The sequence below is a fragment of the Mastigoproctus giganteus genome, chromosome 11 (genome assembly GCF_048544385.1).
Source record: "Mastigoproctus giganteus isolate SK-2022 chromosome 11, ASM4854438v1, whole genome shotgun sequence".
Lineage (NCBI taxonomy): Eukaryota > Metazoa > Arthropoda > Arachnida > Uropygi > Thelyphonidae > Mastigoproctus > Mastigoproctus giganteus.
In genome coordinates, this window is record NC_143585.1 from 33,208,977 (window position 1) to 33,228,107 (window position 19,131).

The 19,131-nt window shown below is 38.0% G+C and overlaps 1 protein-coding gene across 1 annotated transcript in view; it reads right to left on the reverse strand.

Annotated features, from left to right (window-relative positions):
* Positions 1–19,131, reverse strand: part of trbd (ubiquitin thioesterase trabid) — a 203,313-nt gene that overhangs the window by 79,904 nt on the left and 104,278 nt on the right. Inside the window, exon 4 of the mRNA XM_090385535.1 lies at positions 4,896–5,129. Coding sequence (XP_090241661.1) covers positions 4,896–5,129 — 234 coding nt within the window. The remainder of the gene's footprint in view (positions 1–4,895; positions 5,130–19,131) is intronic.

Here is a 19,131-nt window from a genome sequence, read left to right on the forward strand (position 1 = left end):
GCAGTGTTAGGTAGGTCGGAAAACTACTAGCTCGAGGGGATACAAAGACTAATAGATTAACAGTAGCCACTGGCAGAGGTGAAAGTGATTCTTGCACTGCTTCTATTGGAATGAATTGCACTGCTTCTATTGGAGTGAGCAGAAACCTGAATAACAAGATGCAGGATATTTCAGAGACTGCTGGGGGTCACTGCGGTACAAGTAAACACATGGGTTGTGTTAGGGTAGCTAAGAATAGAAACAAGTGCATGTATACTTGCATGTACACCAATGCTAGGAGTTTGGTAAATAAATTTGACGAATTTGAGGTATTGCTCAAAGCATCAAAGGCGGATATTGTTGGGATATCAGAGACGTGGTGTCACAGAGATATAAGGAATGCAGAACTGGAATTTGGGAAGTACAATGTGTACAGAAAGGACAGGAAAGGAGGAGGGGTTATGCTATTAGTTAAGAAACACATAAAATCCAAGGAAGTGAAGCCAGGTGACAGTGCAGTGTCGAGTCAGTTTGGTGTGACCTAAGCATTGGGAGATCAAAATTGAGAGTAGGAATGTGCTATAGGCCTAATAAGAAACTGTACAGGGAAATAGAGTGGGCCAGTACATCAGAGAGTCTTATAATGGGGGATTTTAATTTCACAGATATTGACTGGAATTTGTGGGTTGGTCACTTACACTCTAGCAAGGCTTTTGTGGATTTATTGGATGATTGTTTTCTACATCAGCATGTTTGGTAGGCAACTAGAGGGAGTAATACTCTTGATCTGATTATCAGTAGTGATTCTTCATGCATTAAGAATCTGCAGATAAAGGAACCACTAGGTGGTAATCCCAGTGTGCTGAAGTGGGGTTTACTCAAAGAGGTAACTACCAACAGGGGTAAAGGGAAGGGTTATTGCTTTCGTAAAGGAGACTACAATGGTCTGAGACAGTATTTAAATTCTATACAGTGGGACTAACTGAAGATGTTACCAACAGCAAATTCAAAATGGGAAGCATTCAAAGAACTTATCTTGGAAGCTACTAGGCTTTACATACCAACTAAGAAATATTGTTCAAAGTTTAGGCCTAAAGGGATGTCAGATGAACTAATGAGACATATGACGGAGAAGAAAAATGCATGGGATACATATAAATTAACACGTGACACAGACGTCTATGATAGATACAAGTTGATATGTAACCAAGTTACAAAGGAGGTTAGGCAGGCGAAGGTAGATTACGAGAAATCTTTGGCAAGGGATGCAAAGAAAAACAGCAAAGAGTTCTTTACTTATGTAAACTCTAAAAGGAAGGGGATGAATCAGATTGGTCCACTTGATATCGATGGGTCAACTGTTGTTGATCCTGCTCAGGTAGCTAACAAACTAAATGAATATTTTGCATCGACATTCACACATGAGGAGTTATTCAGTGAGGGGAATGCCAGAGGTGTATTCAACTGTGGCAATAAGCTAGAGAATCTTGTAATAACAGAGAGGAAAGTGGAGGAGAAATTGTTGAAGATAAACACAAGAAAGGCACCTGGGGTGGATGGGATCTATCCAGTTATATTAAAGGAGGCAGCAAAAGAAGTAAGCAAACCCTTAGCCATAATTATGAGAGCTTCTTTGGACTCAGGGGAAGTACCCACAGACTGGAGATGTGTAAATGTGACCCCAATTCACAAAGGAGGATCAAAGGGCGACACAAGTAATTATATACCTGTGAGTTTAACTTCTGTTCCAGGACAGTTAATGGAGGCACTGGTTAAAGAAGCACTGCAGGATCATCTAGACAAGACTTCAGTTATAGCTCAGACACAGCATGGTTTTGTTAAGGGGAAGTCTTGCCTGACCAATTTGATTGGATACTATGATGCAGTCACAAAAGAACTGGATGCAGGGAATAACTTTGATATTATATACTTGGATCTTAGAATGGCTTTTGATACTGTTGCACATGGAAGACTGCATCATGGAAGATAAAGAGTTTGCTAGAAAGGTTGATGTTGTGTCTCTTTCTAATAATACTGTATCAAGGCGTATTAACTATATCGCTAATCATATTGAAAATGAACTTACATCACAATTGAAGGTTTGTGACGCTTATGCTTTGCAATTAGATGAGTCCACAGACGTTGTGGGGTTGGCAATTTTACTTGTGTTTGTTCGGTACAACTTTAAGAAAAAAATTGAAGAAGATTTGCTGTTGTGTGAAAGTCTGGAACTAAACACCACAGGGGAGAATATATTTAACCATATTGATAATTTTATGAAAACACATGAAATAAGCTGGGAAAAATGTATTGCCATGTGCAGTGACGGAGCCAAATCAATGGTAGGAACAATAGCTGGTACTGTTACACGAATTAAGAATGTTGCAAGAAATTGTATCTCTAATCACTGCATTCTTCACAGATATGCATTAGTTACAAAACAAATTCCAGCCATATTGAAATCAGTTTTAGAAGAAGCAGTAATTTTATAAAAAGCCCGGCATTGCAATCACGGATTTTTAAAGCTTTGTGTGAAGATATGGATAGTCTTCACACCAGTTTACTTCTACATACGGAAGTAAAGTGGTTGTCACGAGGTAGAATTCTTGCCAGATTTTTTGAATTGCGGAAAGACCTCTTAATGTACTTCACTGACGATAAATTTAAATTTAAGTTATCTGACAGATTATCAAACACATCACGGTTATTAAGATCTACTTATTTAGCTGATATATTTGCAAAATTGAATGGGTCATGTGCGATTTTACAAGAAAATGAAATTATTTTTCAAGTCAAAGATAGGTTGTTGTCGTTGTCACGTAAATTAGAATATTGGATATCTGCTGTGGAACAAAATACTCTTGACTGTTTTCCAACTTTTTAAGTGAATTTCTCCAAGAATCTGAACTAGGCATAGATAAAGAAATCTGTAATGACATTAGAAGTCATCTTCACAGCTTACTTGAATCCCTAATTAAATATTTTCCAGATATTAAGAATGAAGATACGAATAATTGTTGTATACAAAACCATTCAGAGGAAAAGAAAAACCACAAGTATTTCTGCCAGAAGAATATGAAAGTTTAATTGAAATTAGCTCAGATTCTAAATTAAAAGCTAAATTCGAAGCAGTTCTGATAACAACTTTCTGGTCTGATATATATGACGAATATCCTTATTCATCAAAAAAGGGCTATTCGGTTTTTGTTACTGTTTGCAACTACGTACATGTGTGAATCTGCCTTTTCGAAATACATTGATACAAAAACTAAATACCGCAGCAAACTAAATGCTGCACCAGGTATGTGAATTCGATTATCCAATATTGAACCAAATTTTGAAAGGATATTAGAATCCAAAAAGCAAAAACATACTTCTCATTAAACCTAGCTAAAGTTTTATCAAAGGTTCTCAGACTATGTGAAAAATATAAATATGAAACAAAGACAAATCATAAAAGGTAGTGTACTTATTACAGGAATTTTTTTTTTTTCATTTTAATCTTTTCTAGTTTTTAGGAATGAAATAAAATTGAATGTTAACTTTTAAAACTGTTACTTTTCAGTCTCATTTATATAAATAAAAGTTTGTGAAAATGTATTGCATTTATTTCAGTTTTTTTTGTATTAAAAGTTGTATCAAACATGTTTTCAATAAATGCCACTACCATAATTTTGTAAAACATTTTTATCCAAATATTTTTTTTTAATATAATAACTATATATATAGTTAGGGTTCCGTAATTTTTGAAACAGCATATAGGGGTTCCGGGACAAAAAAAGTTTGGGAACTGCTGTGCTAGAGCATACATCAAACACACTCATATGACTCATCTTTACTTTCTTAGAAGCAAAGACTCGTTAGACTACCCCGATTATTGCCAAGAAAGATAAAAATCATTTTTTTCTCTCAGAAATTTACAAGAAGCATATTTTGTGAAAGCAAGCAAATCTAGATAAATTCTTCACATTTTTAGAAAGATAAGTATGTTTTCTCTTTTGATCAGGTTCCCATCTAAAAATCTTATAAAAACAATAAAAAAGCGCAATATGGCAATTATTCCTTGTACAAAAACATCTTACGTAACCAATCGTAAGTAAGCATGATGCTCCCTCCCACTGCATCAACTGCAGTGGTAATTATGAAAAAATGCTCATTCTGAGTGCTTACTTCAATGTATTAATTTCTAGAAAAGCACTAATGAAACATATGAGTCAATGCTAACATTTACAATTTATACTCCTTTTCTAACAATAAGTGTAATTAAGTTAATCAAGTTTAGGAATCCAGCAATTGGATATTTCATCAAATTTGGAATAGTTATTCTTATTCAGAGGTGAATAAGTGACTTGATAACAGTTATGTAAAGAAACTTCATATAAAAAGAAGTTATGAAAAACAAAACATTTATCTCTATTTTGAAAAGTGTAAGCAAACAAAGAAAAGGAAAATTGATTTTTATTACATTCTCATTTCTTTAATTTAGCATCTATATTTATTTAATACACATTAGTTCCCCCATTTACAATATATGAGAAAATGATAAAAATTACAATGTACAGTGATATGAATGTAGGTGCATAAATTAAAATCTTTTATTTACATTGCATTAATCAAAACTTAAATTAACATAGAACATCAAATAGAATAAAATCATCCATTAAATTAAGAAAATAAAATACAGGATGGAATGTGGTTAGTTTGATATTTTAAATAAAAACAGTTTTATATTTTTAGAAAAATAAATTAGGGTGTTGAAGACACACAGAATTAGGAAAAAATTGATTCAATTATTGTTTAATACCCTGATGGATAAATTTTAGCAATATAGAGGTATTAATTTTAATTTTATTTAAATGCCAACAGTAATTTAGGCACTTTTCGAAACTGTTTTTAATTGACAAAAAAAAAATTACCTGTATTTCTGTTATTTCTGCACATCTGTTATTATTCTGTTGCCTACTTCTACTACTAGTTGTCACAGTTGTAGTGCTATTGTTGCTGCCAACACAATGTGCTCCGGGAGGAGAAAGCCTCTGTCCAACTTCTCCACGAGATGTCTGTGGTCTCCTCCTGTTTTCTTCAAAATCTACTGAAATATGGTTAGTAGATCCTTCGGTTCTAGGACGTGGTGCAAGACACAGCACACACTACAACAAAGCAAATGGCCTAACGTTACAGAAATATTAACAAAAAAAAAAAAAAAAAGAAAAGAAAAGCTGCAAAACCAATGTCAAAAAATACTCTAACTCAAGGTCAAAAATATTAAGGATGGTATTAAATGCATATTAAATTTTCTAGAAATCAGGAAAAATTGAATTTTACTAATTACTTTTGTGTTATTAATTTATTAAGTAGTTGTCATTCTTTGGTAGTGTGGGCAAGAAGCAGTGTGTTCACTCCTCCAGAGGCAGATGCTTGGGTCTTTCTCTCCTTAATTTTATGACTTTACTTTGAAATAGCGGTGACTGGTTTGTAATAACACCTTTCCTTACCTATAACTATTAGTGGCATTACCTATGATCAGTGCTGTCGTAGTATGGTAGGCATCCAGGCAAATGCCTAGGGTGCCATTTGGGTAGGGGCACTTTGCCATCGTGCAGATTATTTAATTTTAATTTAAAAAGGGTACAAAATGCTTGATTTGCCTAGGGCACAAAAATATCTCATGATAGCACTGCCTATGATATTAACACTAATTCTGATTAAATGGCTTTAATGATATAACCACACTTTTCTTTTCCCAAAATAAATGTTACTAAATAAATGTTTATAAAAAATTCCATTGTGATGGAAAATTAATATTTTGTTGGCGTCTCTTCAGTGTAATGAGAAGTTACTCTTCATCCAATAAATGCTGCCTTATTTCTGTGCACATAACAGGTAGATAGGATATATTGCACATTACTGCCAACATTCAAAATGAGAATCCAAAAAAAATAATAAATTAATTAATAACTGTCAAGTTTATTAGTATTTTTTCAATGAAAACCACAAACATGAAAGATATTAGAACCTACAGAATTTGGTATGTACCATTTGTGGGTTAAAGGTTGAGAAGACGAAACAAGATACTTTGGATACATGAGGAAGAAGAAGAGATGGTTCTACAGTGTTCTCCCTAGGACCTATTGAATGGGCATACCACCTAGTGAATTTAATTGACAGAAAGGCAAAAATTTAAGTGATTCTCGTGGTACCATATGATATTGCTCACTGATCTCAATCAATATTAATTCCAACATAACTACGCGACCAAGGTCAATGCGAAAGGAGCATATAATGTTTAATTATTCAATTAATTTTTGCTCTGGATTGCTTAAGCCACACTTATAAATAACAGAAAATTTTATAATATTGCGAAGTATTACACTTTCCCACCCTGCTACTTCATAATGCCACTAGGCTGGCAAAATTTTCTGGGGAGAACACTGGTTCTATGAATGTGAAGCTGGACAGTAAAAGGATGCTGACTGGTTGTAGCACATTTTTGGACTGGTTTGGAAGAGAGGGGAATTATAGAAGTCAATTCAGAAGAACAGTGCCCAGAAGTATCTATACAAAAGGCAGGCATCAGAAAACAGAACATCTATGAGACAGAGAGTGGAGACTGTAATAGATGGGTCATTAATTAACCTAACTACCCTCTTTTGAATAGAGTCTAGAAACCTGAGAGAAAGGTTATGGGGACACCACTCCAAATGTGCAAAAAATATTCCATGGTTGGGTGGAGTTGAGATTTGTACAGCAAGTAGCTCTTTAGAAGAAAACAACAATAAGAGCAAAAGAGAAACCTAGTTCTTTAGATACAGAGAAAGCAATGTTTGTAGTGTGCTTATGCCAACAGAGAATAGAAGTCAGGGGAATTCCTAATAGTGATATGATCTTGTCTAGAAATCTGAGTGTGATTGTAGATAAGCATAGGAGCAGTAGACTCCTTTTTTTGATGTAGGATTGAGTTTTAGAAGGATTTAAATAAACTCAGTTATCTTTGTAGATGGGGTGAGAGGTGGCAACTGAAGTTCAACATTGACAAATGCAAAGTACTGCATATGAGTAGAAGTAATCCCAGAGTAATGTATCAACTGGGTGGTAACTCAGGTGGTAAATTGAGTGGTAACTCAGGGTAATGGAGAATGAAAAGGACCTGGGGGCAATTGTGCAGTCAGATATGAAGTTTTCTAAGCAGTGCATAGAGGCTGCCATTGGGTCTTAACAATGATATCCAAGAATTTTGTTGTAGGGATAAGGGAGTGATTGTCCCCTTGTATAAGGCAATGGTCAAGCCACACCTTGAGTATTGTATACAGGTCTGGAGGCCTCATTTTAGGAAGGATGTAGAGCTGCTGGAATGAGTACAGAGAAGGACAATGAGATTAATGAGTGGAACAAAGGGTTAGTGTTATCAAGAAAGGCTTAAGTTCTGCAAATTGCAACTTCTAGAGATAGGCACCTGTGAGGTGATCTAATTGAGGTGTATAAGGCATTGAACGGTTTAAGCAAGCTCAATTCTAATGGGATTCTTCCTCTTGCTCAGATTACTCACCTGAGGGGACAAATTTAAATTGAGGAAACACAATTGTAGAATAGATGTGCAGAAATTCACCTTTAACTAGCAGGTGGTTAATAGTTGGAACAAACTTCCATCTGTTGTAGTGGAGGTCAACAACTTAAATAATTTCAAGGCAGAACTAGACAAACATTTGGAGTGATTGGATGGGTGAAATGGGAAGTTTTTCTTGTTTTTTTTTGGCTGATGCTATATAAGTTTGCTTTCTTGAATCATATGCCTTTACTAATACTAAGTTAAGCTGTTTGTGCAGGGCATGGTTTTCTTAAACTTGGAAAGTGGAGTGTAATGCATTATCATCAGCAAAACTACAAATAGGTTTCCAGCCAAATAGAAGAAGGTCATTAATATACAAGAGGAAGAACTGAGAATGAACTAACCTTGGGGAACACAAGCATTAGCGGAGAAATCAGAAGACAGAAAGCCATCTACCATCACCTGCAATGAACAGGCAGAGAGAAAACTGAATACAGTTACAAAAATAGTTGGCAACACATAAGATGGAAGCTAATTTAGAAGACCTTTATGCCAAACATAATCAAAAGCCTTGAAATGTTGAGAGCAACATTTTGAGTTTCACCAACCTTTTCCATAGAATTTTTTCATAGATGGGTAACATAAGCTAGTAACAGCACCAGTGGATCAACACTGACAGAATCCATACTGATGATCATTGATAAGATGGAAGGTTTCTAAGGAGTTTAAGAGTTGGTGGCTAATCAATTTCTCCATTGCTTTCTAAAGAGTAGAAGTGCAATGGGACTAGAACTGGATGGAAGAGATTTGTCACATGCTCTGTATATGAACAAATTTTCAAGCAGAAGGGAAAACCAGTGGAATAAGAAAGTGTTAAAAGGCAATACAGAACAAGAGTACGCTCAGAGGTACAGGTTTTAAGAACAACTGGAGAAATACCATCAGGACCTGGCACTTCCTTGACATCAAGAGATTGTTCAAAACTCTTTTGACATAGGACCACAGGAGGCACTGAATGGAATGTACTGGGAATGGTAGAAGGTGGTTTACCAAGATCATCAATACAAGAGATAACAGAAAAATAGGGTGCTAGTGAAGCAATGTAAGAAATGAACATGTGGACATGTGTATATGTAATGGGCAGCACCTAGAATGTCTGTTAAACTTCACCTCATGTCTCTCTGTGAAGAATAGTATCACTACAAACGGGCCAGATATGTGTGTGACGTAGGTTTGTGTGTATTGTGTGTGTGTGTGTGTTCTGTTGTTATGTTCTGGCCACTTGGCTACCCAGAAGCATGAGTCACCTGGACAGATGATTCTGGGTACTCGTCCACACCATGGGAAGGTGGGCCAGTTCCAGTAGAGCACGTAATGCCTCAAAAGAGACTCTAACCCACCTGATGTTGCCAAAAGGTGGGCCAGATTCCTCCAGGGGGGCCCATTCCAGAGGAAAAGAATGGAGCAAGAGAGAAGAAAAAATAAAATAAAAATAAAAAAATAATAATAATAAAAAAAAAATTTTAAAAATAATAATAATGATAATAATAAAATAAACAACTTGTGAAAAATCATTAGCGAGGGGGAAAAAAAAAAGACACGGGATAAAAAAATAATAATAATAAATAAATAAAAGAATAAAATAGTAAAAAAAAGAAGATTCTGGGACTGATAAGATAAAAAAAGAAAAAAACAGCTGGTGAAAGAAAAAGAAAAAAAAGGGTAGTCTTCAATAAATACTCTTGTATTCAGAATAATTCAGATGTAGAACTGGTGACCTTTAGGATCAGTGCAATGACAATTCATGCAAACATGAACCATAGAAGAAAATAAATCAGAGAAGCAAACTATTGTCCCGTTTACACAGTTGTATTTGGTGGATTGTTTTGGTGTGCTACTCTGGCATTGATTCTTTTTCTGCGAGCAAACACCTCGGAGGCAAAGTTCTGAGGAGCTGAGAGATGATTCTTATTATGCAGAAGCATTTCCTCTTGTCCTGGAGAGAGATCTGGAATGTCAGTTTGGAGCTTCACCCTAAGATCATCGTATACTGCACAGTTAAAGAGCAAGTGACTCCAATCTTCTGTATTCCTGCAGCTGCAGAGATCGGTGTGATGCAAGCGAAATTGAAAGAGTTTTTGATTGAGAAAGCCATGTCCAGTTACCAGAAAGGAAGTTGCCATAGTTAAAGAGCACCAGGTTTTAACCGAGTTAGAGAGTAAGAAGGTCACATCAGGCAGGAATTTTCTTGTCGTCACTCCAAGTGCAGTGGTGTCCCATCTGGTCTGCCAGATGCTAATTAGCTCATTAAAGCATCTGGATTTCTCTTTTTTAGGATCTTCATTTAAATTTAGCTGGATATCAAGTAATTCTGAAGGTGTTTGTTTTTTGTGTTGAAAGCAGATGCCACGATAGATGACAAATAGATCCAATAGGAGGGACCGGCAATAACTTGCACTGCAATGGTGGAAACTGTTCTACAGACTCTGAGAATAGAGAGGAGCATGCTCCGCTGGATGGAATTCAGTTTTAACCTCATTTTGGAATTGGTGCCCCGATGAAACCAAGCTCCTGCTGCATAAGTGACTATGGGCAGGAAAACAGCATTATAGTAGAGAAAGAGTGACTTCCTAGAGAGACTCCGCTCCCCTCTGGAAATTTGAATTGACCCTGTGAACTTTTTGATTTTAGTACTTATGTGAATTAGATGAGGATAGAAGGAAAGCTTATGGTCAATAATGACCCCAAGGAGTTTTGCCTCAGTGACTATAGGAAGGTGCTTGCCAAAAATTTTGACTTGGGGAGGCTGCCTGAGATCCATGGATTTAAAAAGCATCATTTTTGTTTTCACTGGATTAATTTTAAGTTTGTTAGCCAATGACCAGGTGGAAAGGTCAGTTAAAATACAGTTTGCATTCACCTCCAACACTGCATGAGAACTGCCTGAGACTACAATTGTCAGGTCATCAGCAAAAGCAAAAATTTTGCAATTCTGGAGAGAGCGGCCCAGCCAGTCTTGAAGCACAATGTTCCAGATAAGGAGCCCCAGGACTGAACCTTGGGGGCACCCTTGAAAAACCTCCCTAGAGACTTGGGGGAATTTTGACTTGACAATTATTGAACAGTCAGAGAAATAGTTTTGAAATAATTTGTACATAAGAAAGGAGCATCTGGCAGACCAGAGACATTCAAGGGCGTTGTCCTACCAGACAGTGTCGAAGGCACCCTCGAAGTCGACCATAATAGCTAGTTCAAACTTGAATTTAGAATTTATAATGTGCCAGACAAAGTCAGAGACAAGGCCTCCTCGCAAGAATGACCTGGGGTGAAGCCATATTGACAGGGAGAAAAGAGATTTTGTTGTTGAAACAGAGCTGTTAGTCAAAGAGCCATAAGCCGCTCCAAGATCTTCCCTAGATTAGCAAGCAGCACAATTGGTCCTGTAGGCACGTGGATTTGAGGCAGGCTTACTGGCTTTTTGATAAGACGGGGCAAAGAAATCTTTGAAACACAGGGAAAGATGCCTTCCATGAGGCATTTATTGAAGAGCAAGAGGAAGTAGAGATGTCTTAATTTTAACAGCCAGAGAATGAACACATATTCAATCATATCCATTCCTGGACACTTCTTCACATTGATCTCTTGACCACCGAGGTAAGTTCCTCTAAAGTAAATGGCTCGGTATGTTCCTCAATGGTGTACTTGTTATTTGCCTCCCGAATTGCTATATGCTCTGGAGAATCTTCAGAAGGATTATCCATAGGAAATAAGTTGTCAAGAATTTGGTTGATAGTCTGTCCAGCCAGAGGTTTCATGAGTCTCGGTGGTAACAGTACCAAGGACATCAGAGGTAAATGTTCTCTCCCGAGCTATCTTGTACATGAGGCCCCATGGGTTTTTGCTGTTGGATTCTTTTACAAAGATGGTCCAGGTTTCTCTTTTTCTCGTTGCAATTGCTTTACTGAAGGCATTTTTTTTTGCAATGTAGTCATTATATAATAGCATAACGTCGTCAGCAAGCCAGTTGCGGTGTTGCTGATATAACTGTCGAGCGCGGTGAACTGATTTGCGAAGAGTAGTAAGGTCCTGGGACCACCAGGAGCGGACTTTAGAGCGGATGGTCTTCTTCTTTGCTGATTTATAGGAGGCTTTTATAAGAGATTGTTGAATAAGTTGGACTAGATTTTTTGCAGAAGTTAAGCTGAACCTGTCTGGAGGGTATGATGAAAAGTCATTAGTGATGGAGGCATCAAAAGAGTCCCAGTCAACATTTTTGTGCAAAAATGGGACTTTGCATTGACATCCAAAGTAATCACGATATTCCTAGAGCCAAGGAAGTTGAACGCGAACTCCAAGAAGTTTAATGAGTTGTTGAAGTCTGCAGAAGGGGGGACAGTAGATTGACAGAAGATAGAAGGATGTCAGATGAATTAATGACACTAGTAGCAGAGAAGAAAAGCACATGGGATGCATATAAATTATCAGGAGACACGGAAGCCTATGGTAGATATAAGCTAGTCTGTAATCAATGGGAGATATAAGCTAGTCTGTAGTCACAAAGCAGGTCAGGCAAGCAAAAGCAAATTACAAGAAATTCTTTAGCAAAGAATGCAAAGACGAACAGCAAAGATACCTTTACTTATGTAAACTCTAGAAGGAAGGGGATGTATCAGATTGGTCCATTTGATATCGATGATTCAACTGTTGATGATCCTGCTAAGGTAGCTGACAAACAATGAGTATTTTGCATCTACATTCACACATAAGATGTTATTAAGGGTGGTTGTGGTTGTGTGGTTTTTAGGAGCATTAGCAACTAAGGCCATATTGCTCCGGGGATATGCGGTGGTCATTACCTGACCTTTCCGTATCCTCCATATTTGGTGGTCACGGGCTCGAACCCCGGTCTAATCAAGAAGCATGTGTTATGCACTGCTGCTCCTGCCCACCTGGCTACGGAGGCACCATATTAAGGGAGGAGAATGCCAGAAGTTTATCAAGCTGTAACAGGGAGCTAAAGGATTTTGTAATAACGAAAAGCAAAGTGGAGGAGAAATTGTTGAAGTTAAACATAAGAAAGACACCCGGAATGGATCTATCCAGTTATATTAAAGAAGGCAGTAAAGGAAGTAAACAACACCTTAACCATGATTATGAGAGTATCCTTGGATCAGGAAGTCTGCACGGACTGGAGATGTACTAATGTATCACCAATTTACAAAGGGTGACATGAGTAATTACAGACCTGTTAGTTTAACTTCTGTTCTGGGGAAAATAATGGAGTCGCTGATTAAAGAAGCACTGCAGGATCATCTAGACAAGACCACAGTTATAGCTCAGACACAGCATGGGTTTGTTAGGGGAAGTCTTGTCTGACCAATTTGATTGGAAATTATGATATGGTCACAAAGGAACTGGATGCAAAAAATAATTTTGATATCATATACAGTCAGTCCTCGTATAACACGTGTTTGCATTACACGAATTCGATCATACACGATTTATAAATAGGGGAACGTTATCTTATATAACACGAACCGAATTCGCTTATACACGATTCGCCTTTGTGTTTACAATAAATGGCAGTCGAACGCGGAATCACCCCAACTGAACGCAACACGATAGGAATGAAGAAGATTCTGAAAATGTATATATGTGTTTTATATCAGTGAAGGGGAAACACATTTCACAATAATAACGTAAAAACCAACACAATTCCAGCTGTCGATATAATCGCAAATGCAATTAGATGGAGTTTACTACCAGTTTATAACAGTTTCCACTAGCAGAAACGCAACTGGAAATTGTTTTTATTGTTTTATGGTAGTAACCCCCAGAAATGTGCTTTAGTAAAATGTGAGGTGTTAATAGTGTATCTCGGCCTTTACGGTGTTGTTTATTCAGTTGCTACACTCGCGCAGCTTTGTTTATGTGTATCAAGCGTGCCTCCTCGTTTTGTAATTGTGCTTTATTCCCTAAAAATGGAGTAAAATACTTAAAAGGTGTGAAAAGGAAGCGTTCTGGCTAAGACACTGCAGATTCAGAGAAAAAAAAAAGCAATATCGATAAACAGAGGCGGACTGAGTCAAAAATTCTTACCCTTGAAAATTTATAGTGGCCTCATACTACGGTTTATGGCCAAAATCACACCGGCCTCCGGCCCACCGTGGTTTCCCCCGTAAGGCTTCTGTCCGCCTCTGTCGATAGAGAAAAAATATGAAATTGTGAAACGCCATGTGATATTGCACGTGCTATAGACCTAAATCAGGCAACGCCGAGAATTATAAAGAATGCAGAGAAAATAAAAACAACTTTCATAGCAGGAACAACTCGGTGTAATTAAAATCCATTAGATTAAGACACAAGAATTGGAAGAGATGGAACGGCTGTCATCTGTTTCGATAGAAAATCAAATAAAAAACAAGTTTGCTTACGATAGAAGCAAAAGCATTAGCAATATTTTTTTACGACTTACGTATTATAATTTATACTTACGTATTGTAAAATACGTAAGTATTTTATTACGACTATTTTATTTAATATAATAATTTTTTTACGAATAAAATACGTATTTTATTCGTAAAAAAATACTTTTTTAGTATTGAAAAATACTAAAAATACTTTATTATAATATTTTTATTACTTATTTTAATCGTTATAAAATACTTACATTTTATAACGATTAAAATTACCCGATTATTTATTGTTTGGTAATGTTTTGGTTCCAAATGTGTGTTCAATTTTGGGTGGTCGGCACCTAACCCTACTTTTCCCATAGGGCCTGTTGTTTATATTGCACGATTTCGCATTGCACGAGAGTTTCTAGGAACGCAACTATCGTGCTATACGAGGACAGACTGTACTTGGATTTTTAGGAAAGCTTTTGATACTGTTGCACATGGAAGACTAATGTACAAATTGGAGCAGGAAGGCATTAAGGGCAAGTTGCTGCTATGGATAATGGGATGACTGATTAGGCGAAGACAGAGTGATGATCAATGGTTTGTTATTGTTATTTGGTTTTAGGAGCATTAGCAACTAAGGCCATATTGCTCCGGGACATGCGGTGGTCATTTCCTGACCTTTCCACATCCTCCGTATTTGGTGGTGACGGGCTCAAACCCCAGTCTAATGAAGAAGCGTGTGCTACGCACTGCTGCTCCTTCCCACCTGGCTACAGAGGCGCCTGATGATCAATGGATGCTGCTCTTTGTGCAGTAATGTTATTAGCAAGTCCCCCAGGGTTCAGTGTTGGATCCATTGTTGTTTTCTGATTTCATCAATTGATGAAGATATATTAAGTTTAATGTCCAAGTTTGCATATAATACAAAGGTTGGCAGAGTTCTTAATGACAATAATGACGGTATGCTACAGCAACAAGATCTAGAAAAGTTGAGCAGATTGGCTGAGAGGTGGCAACTGAAGTTTAACATTGACAAATGCAAAGTACTGCATATGGGTAGCAGTAACCCCAGAGTAACATACCAGCTGTGTGGGACTACACTGAGGGAAGTGAAGAATGAAAAAGACCTGAGGGTTGTTCTGCGGTTGTTCGTGCAGTCAGATTTGAAATTTTCTGAGCAGTACAGACAGGCTGCAAGAGTAGCTCATGGGGGTCTTCTCAATGATACACAGGAATTTTGCTGTCAGCAGGGATAAGGAGGTGATTATCTCGTTGTATAAGGCAATGGTCAAGCCGCACTTTGAGTACTGCATACAGGTCTGGAGGCCTCATTTGAGGAAGGATGTAGGGCTGCTAGAAAGAGTACAGAGGAGGACAACAAGATTGGTGAGTGGAACAATGGGTTTCTCTTGCCAAGAAAGGCTTAAGTTCTGAAAATTGTAGCGTCTGGAGACTAGGCATCTGCAGGGTGATCTGATTAAGGTGTATAAGGCCTTGAATTTGTGCAGCTTGCTATGAAGCGGGTAAAAATTTGGTATGAGGGTGTACCATATAATACTGATGAAACGAGGAGACAATGAGAAACTTCAGACAGGTATAAGGGACATTTATAAGGGTTGTATAAGAATTTCCAAAAAAGGTCACGTTGCAGAAGTAGATACAGGATGCTCAAAAATATGGTCATGACTTCAGTATAACATATGTCTCCTCCAATGGCTAAACAGACCTGACAGCAGTGAACTATGCTCAATATAAGGGTGTCAATAAGATTCTGTGGCCAACAAATCCCATTCTTCCACCAGCGCAGATCTTAGCTCACCAAGTAACAGAGGAGTTTGCTTTTGGTGTGCAATGCAATCCAAGGGCATACACATTTGATAGGATTTAAGTCAGCTGATTGCGCTAGCCACACTAGTCATTAGATATCTTCAGTTTCAAGATATTCCTCCACCACTTAAGTTCTATGTGCAGTAGTGGTGTTGTGCATGAAAAGAAAATCTGGGCCAACTGCACTTCAAAAAAGTCGCACACAGGGTTCGAGGATCTGTTCTCAGTACCTGTGTGCAGTTACAGTACTTCTATCAAAAACCTGAAGAGGGGAGCAGCCATTGATCATTATTCTGACCTACACAAGAAAAACACCTCCACCGTAAGTGTCCCTTTCTCTGACGTTGGAGGGATGGTGCTGCATTCCTAGTTGTCCCCAGATGAAATAATGTCTAGAATCTGCTTGTAGGCTAAAACAGGACTCATCAGAGAACAGAACTGTACCCCATTTGTCAGGGCTCCAAGTCACATGTTCATGGCACAAGTTTCAATGAGCTCTGCAGTGGTTTAAGGTTAATGGGATACAAACCACTTGCTTTCCTGCCTAGAGTCCACTTGAATTAAGCCTTCTTAATGCAGTCTGGTTGGAAATTTTTTCACAAAAATGGTTTTGTCTTGCTATTAAAGCCAGATAGCAGTCTGTTCTGGTTGATGTAGCCCTTGGGTAACCTTGACCAGGTCTTCTTGTAATGGTTCCTGTCTCCTGAAACTGCTTCCATAGTGCCGAGACAACACTGTTTGACACTTTGATTAGTACAGTTCAAGTTGTCCAACCATCCTTCAACTTCAACAGCCCACCATCTAAAAGAATCAGCTAAATGACGATAACTCGCCATCCTGAGTACTGGAGATGGCAAGTCATCCTCAAGGTGACACCTTCAAGCATACACAGCGTATGTTTGAAATGATGTGGTCGTAACCTGTGTTTTTATAGGCATGAATATGAATAATTTGCATAACGTGAGTCTCTGTACAGTGTTAGAATGATTTCTATCAGACACTTGGAATTTGCATGACAAGATGCATATTATATCAAATATTCGCATTTGATGACACTATTCGCAATAAAATATTCATGAAAAGCATCTTGTTCTGTTAATTTTGTCGAACAGTGTAGTTGCTCATCACAGCATCCTTGGTACCTCTTCTCCACTGATTGTATGTCCTGATGGAATTTTTCTCTCTCTCTCTCTGCATTGCTCTTCACTAAAATCACACAGATTACATCTGAAAAAATACAGGTGAGAGCACAATGAATGGAGCTTGACTGACATTCTACCTCCTAATTTTCTATAATTTTCAATCAAATTGTTCACTTTTTTTGTATGTTTCACTCTCAATGTTATCAAAGAAGTCATTCACTACAAGTTGAATTGACTGCCTGGTATTTATTTTAGCATCAGTCAATTTGTCTTCCAGTTCCCGTGAAGCTAAAGTCTATTTGAATTGCAGACAAATAAAACATACTGCCTTTCACTTTTGTATCAGACAGCTTTCGAAACACAGTGTATGCTTGAAGGTGTCACCTAGAGGATCCAATGCTTTGACAAATTGTTTGACCAATCCCAATATGACATAGGATGGTGGAAGCAAGACTGTTTCTTGAAACTAAGGAACTATTTACTATATAGTTCTGCATGTCATGCTACAATTCAATTCTGGCAGATCATTCTCTTCTGCCAGAATTGAGTTACAGCTTGAATATTCTCTTCTGTCCACTGCCTTGCTCTCCCAAAGAGAATGCAAGAGAACTTAGTGATACCAGCTTACATACAAGGTGCTGCCCAAATTAGCATTAGTAGAGGCACACGATGCAAGAAAGCAAGTTTATGCAGCATCAGCCAAAAAAAAAAACGCTCCCATTTCACCCCTCCATTCGTTCCAAATGCCTGCCCAGCACAGCCTTAAATTTATTTATTAGCTTCAACTATCCGCTGGCTAAAGGCAAATTTCCGCACATCTATTCTACAACTATCTTTCGTCAATTTGAAACTGTGCCCCCTCAGGTTCTTAGTCTGAGCTAGAGGAAGAATCCCATCAGCATTCAGCTTGCTCAATCCATTCAAGGCCTTATACACCTCAATCATATCACCTCACAGGAGCCTACTCTCCAGGTGCCGTAATTGGCAGAACTCAAGCCTTTCTTGGTAAGAGCACCCCTATGTTCCCCTCACCAATCTTGTTGCCCTTCTTTGTACTTGTTCTAGCAATTCTACATCTTTCCTAAAATGAGGCCTCCAGATCTGTACACAGTACTCTAGGTGTGGCCTGACCATTGCCTTGTATAAAGAGATAATTACCTCCTGTCCCTGCTAGCAAAATTCCTAGATATAATAATTGACAAGACTCCATGACCTGCCCTGGCAACCCGTCTGCACTGCTCAGCAACCTTCATATTTGACTGCACAATGACCAGCAGGTCCTTTTCACTTTCTACTTCCCCGAGAGTAGTACCACAGAGTTGGTACGTTTCTCTTCAGTTATCTCTACCCATATGCAGTACTTCGCATTTCTCAATGTTAAACTTCAGTTGCCGCTTATCAGCCCATTTTCTCAACTTATCGAGATCCAGTTGGAGTAGCATACTGTCTTTACTGTCGTTAACAACCCTGCCAACCTTTGTATCATCTGTGAACTTGGACATCAAACCTGATATACCTTCATCGATATCATTGATAAATATCCAAAACAACAATGGGCCCAACACCAAACCCTGGGGAACTCCACTAACAACATTTGTCCACGAAGAGCAGTGTACATTGATTACCATTCTCTGCCATCTCCCACTCAACCATCCCTTTATCCATTGTAGCAACTTACCCTTAATGTTGTACCTCTCCAATTTGTACAGCAGTCTTCCAGGTGCAACAGTATCAAAAGCTTTCTTGAAATCCAAGTATAAGATATGAAAATTATTTTTGGCATTCAGTTCCTTTGCGACCACATCATAGTATCCAATCAAATTGGTCAGACAAGACCTCCCTTTAAGAAACCCATGTCGTGTCTTAACTATTACTGCAGTCTTGTCTAGATGATCCTGCAATGCTTCTTTCATCAGTGATTGCATTATTTTCCCCGGAACTTGTATTCCGAGGGAAAAAAATAACAGGTCTGTAGTTACTTGTCACCTTTTGAACCCCCTTTGTGAATTGGTGATACATTTGCACACTGCCAGTCCATGGGGCCCTCCCCTGAGTCCAAGGAAGCTCTCATAATTATGGCTAAGGGTTTGCTTACTTCCTTTGCTGCCTCCTTTAATATAACTGGATAGATCCCGTCCACTCCAAGTGCCTTCCTTATGTTTAACTTAAACAATTTCTCCTCCACTTTGCTCTCAGTCATTACAAAATCACTTAGCTCCCTGTTAGCGTTTGA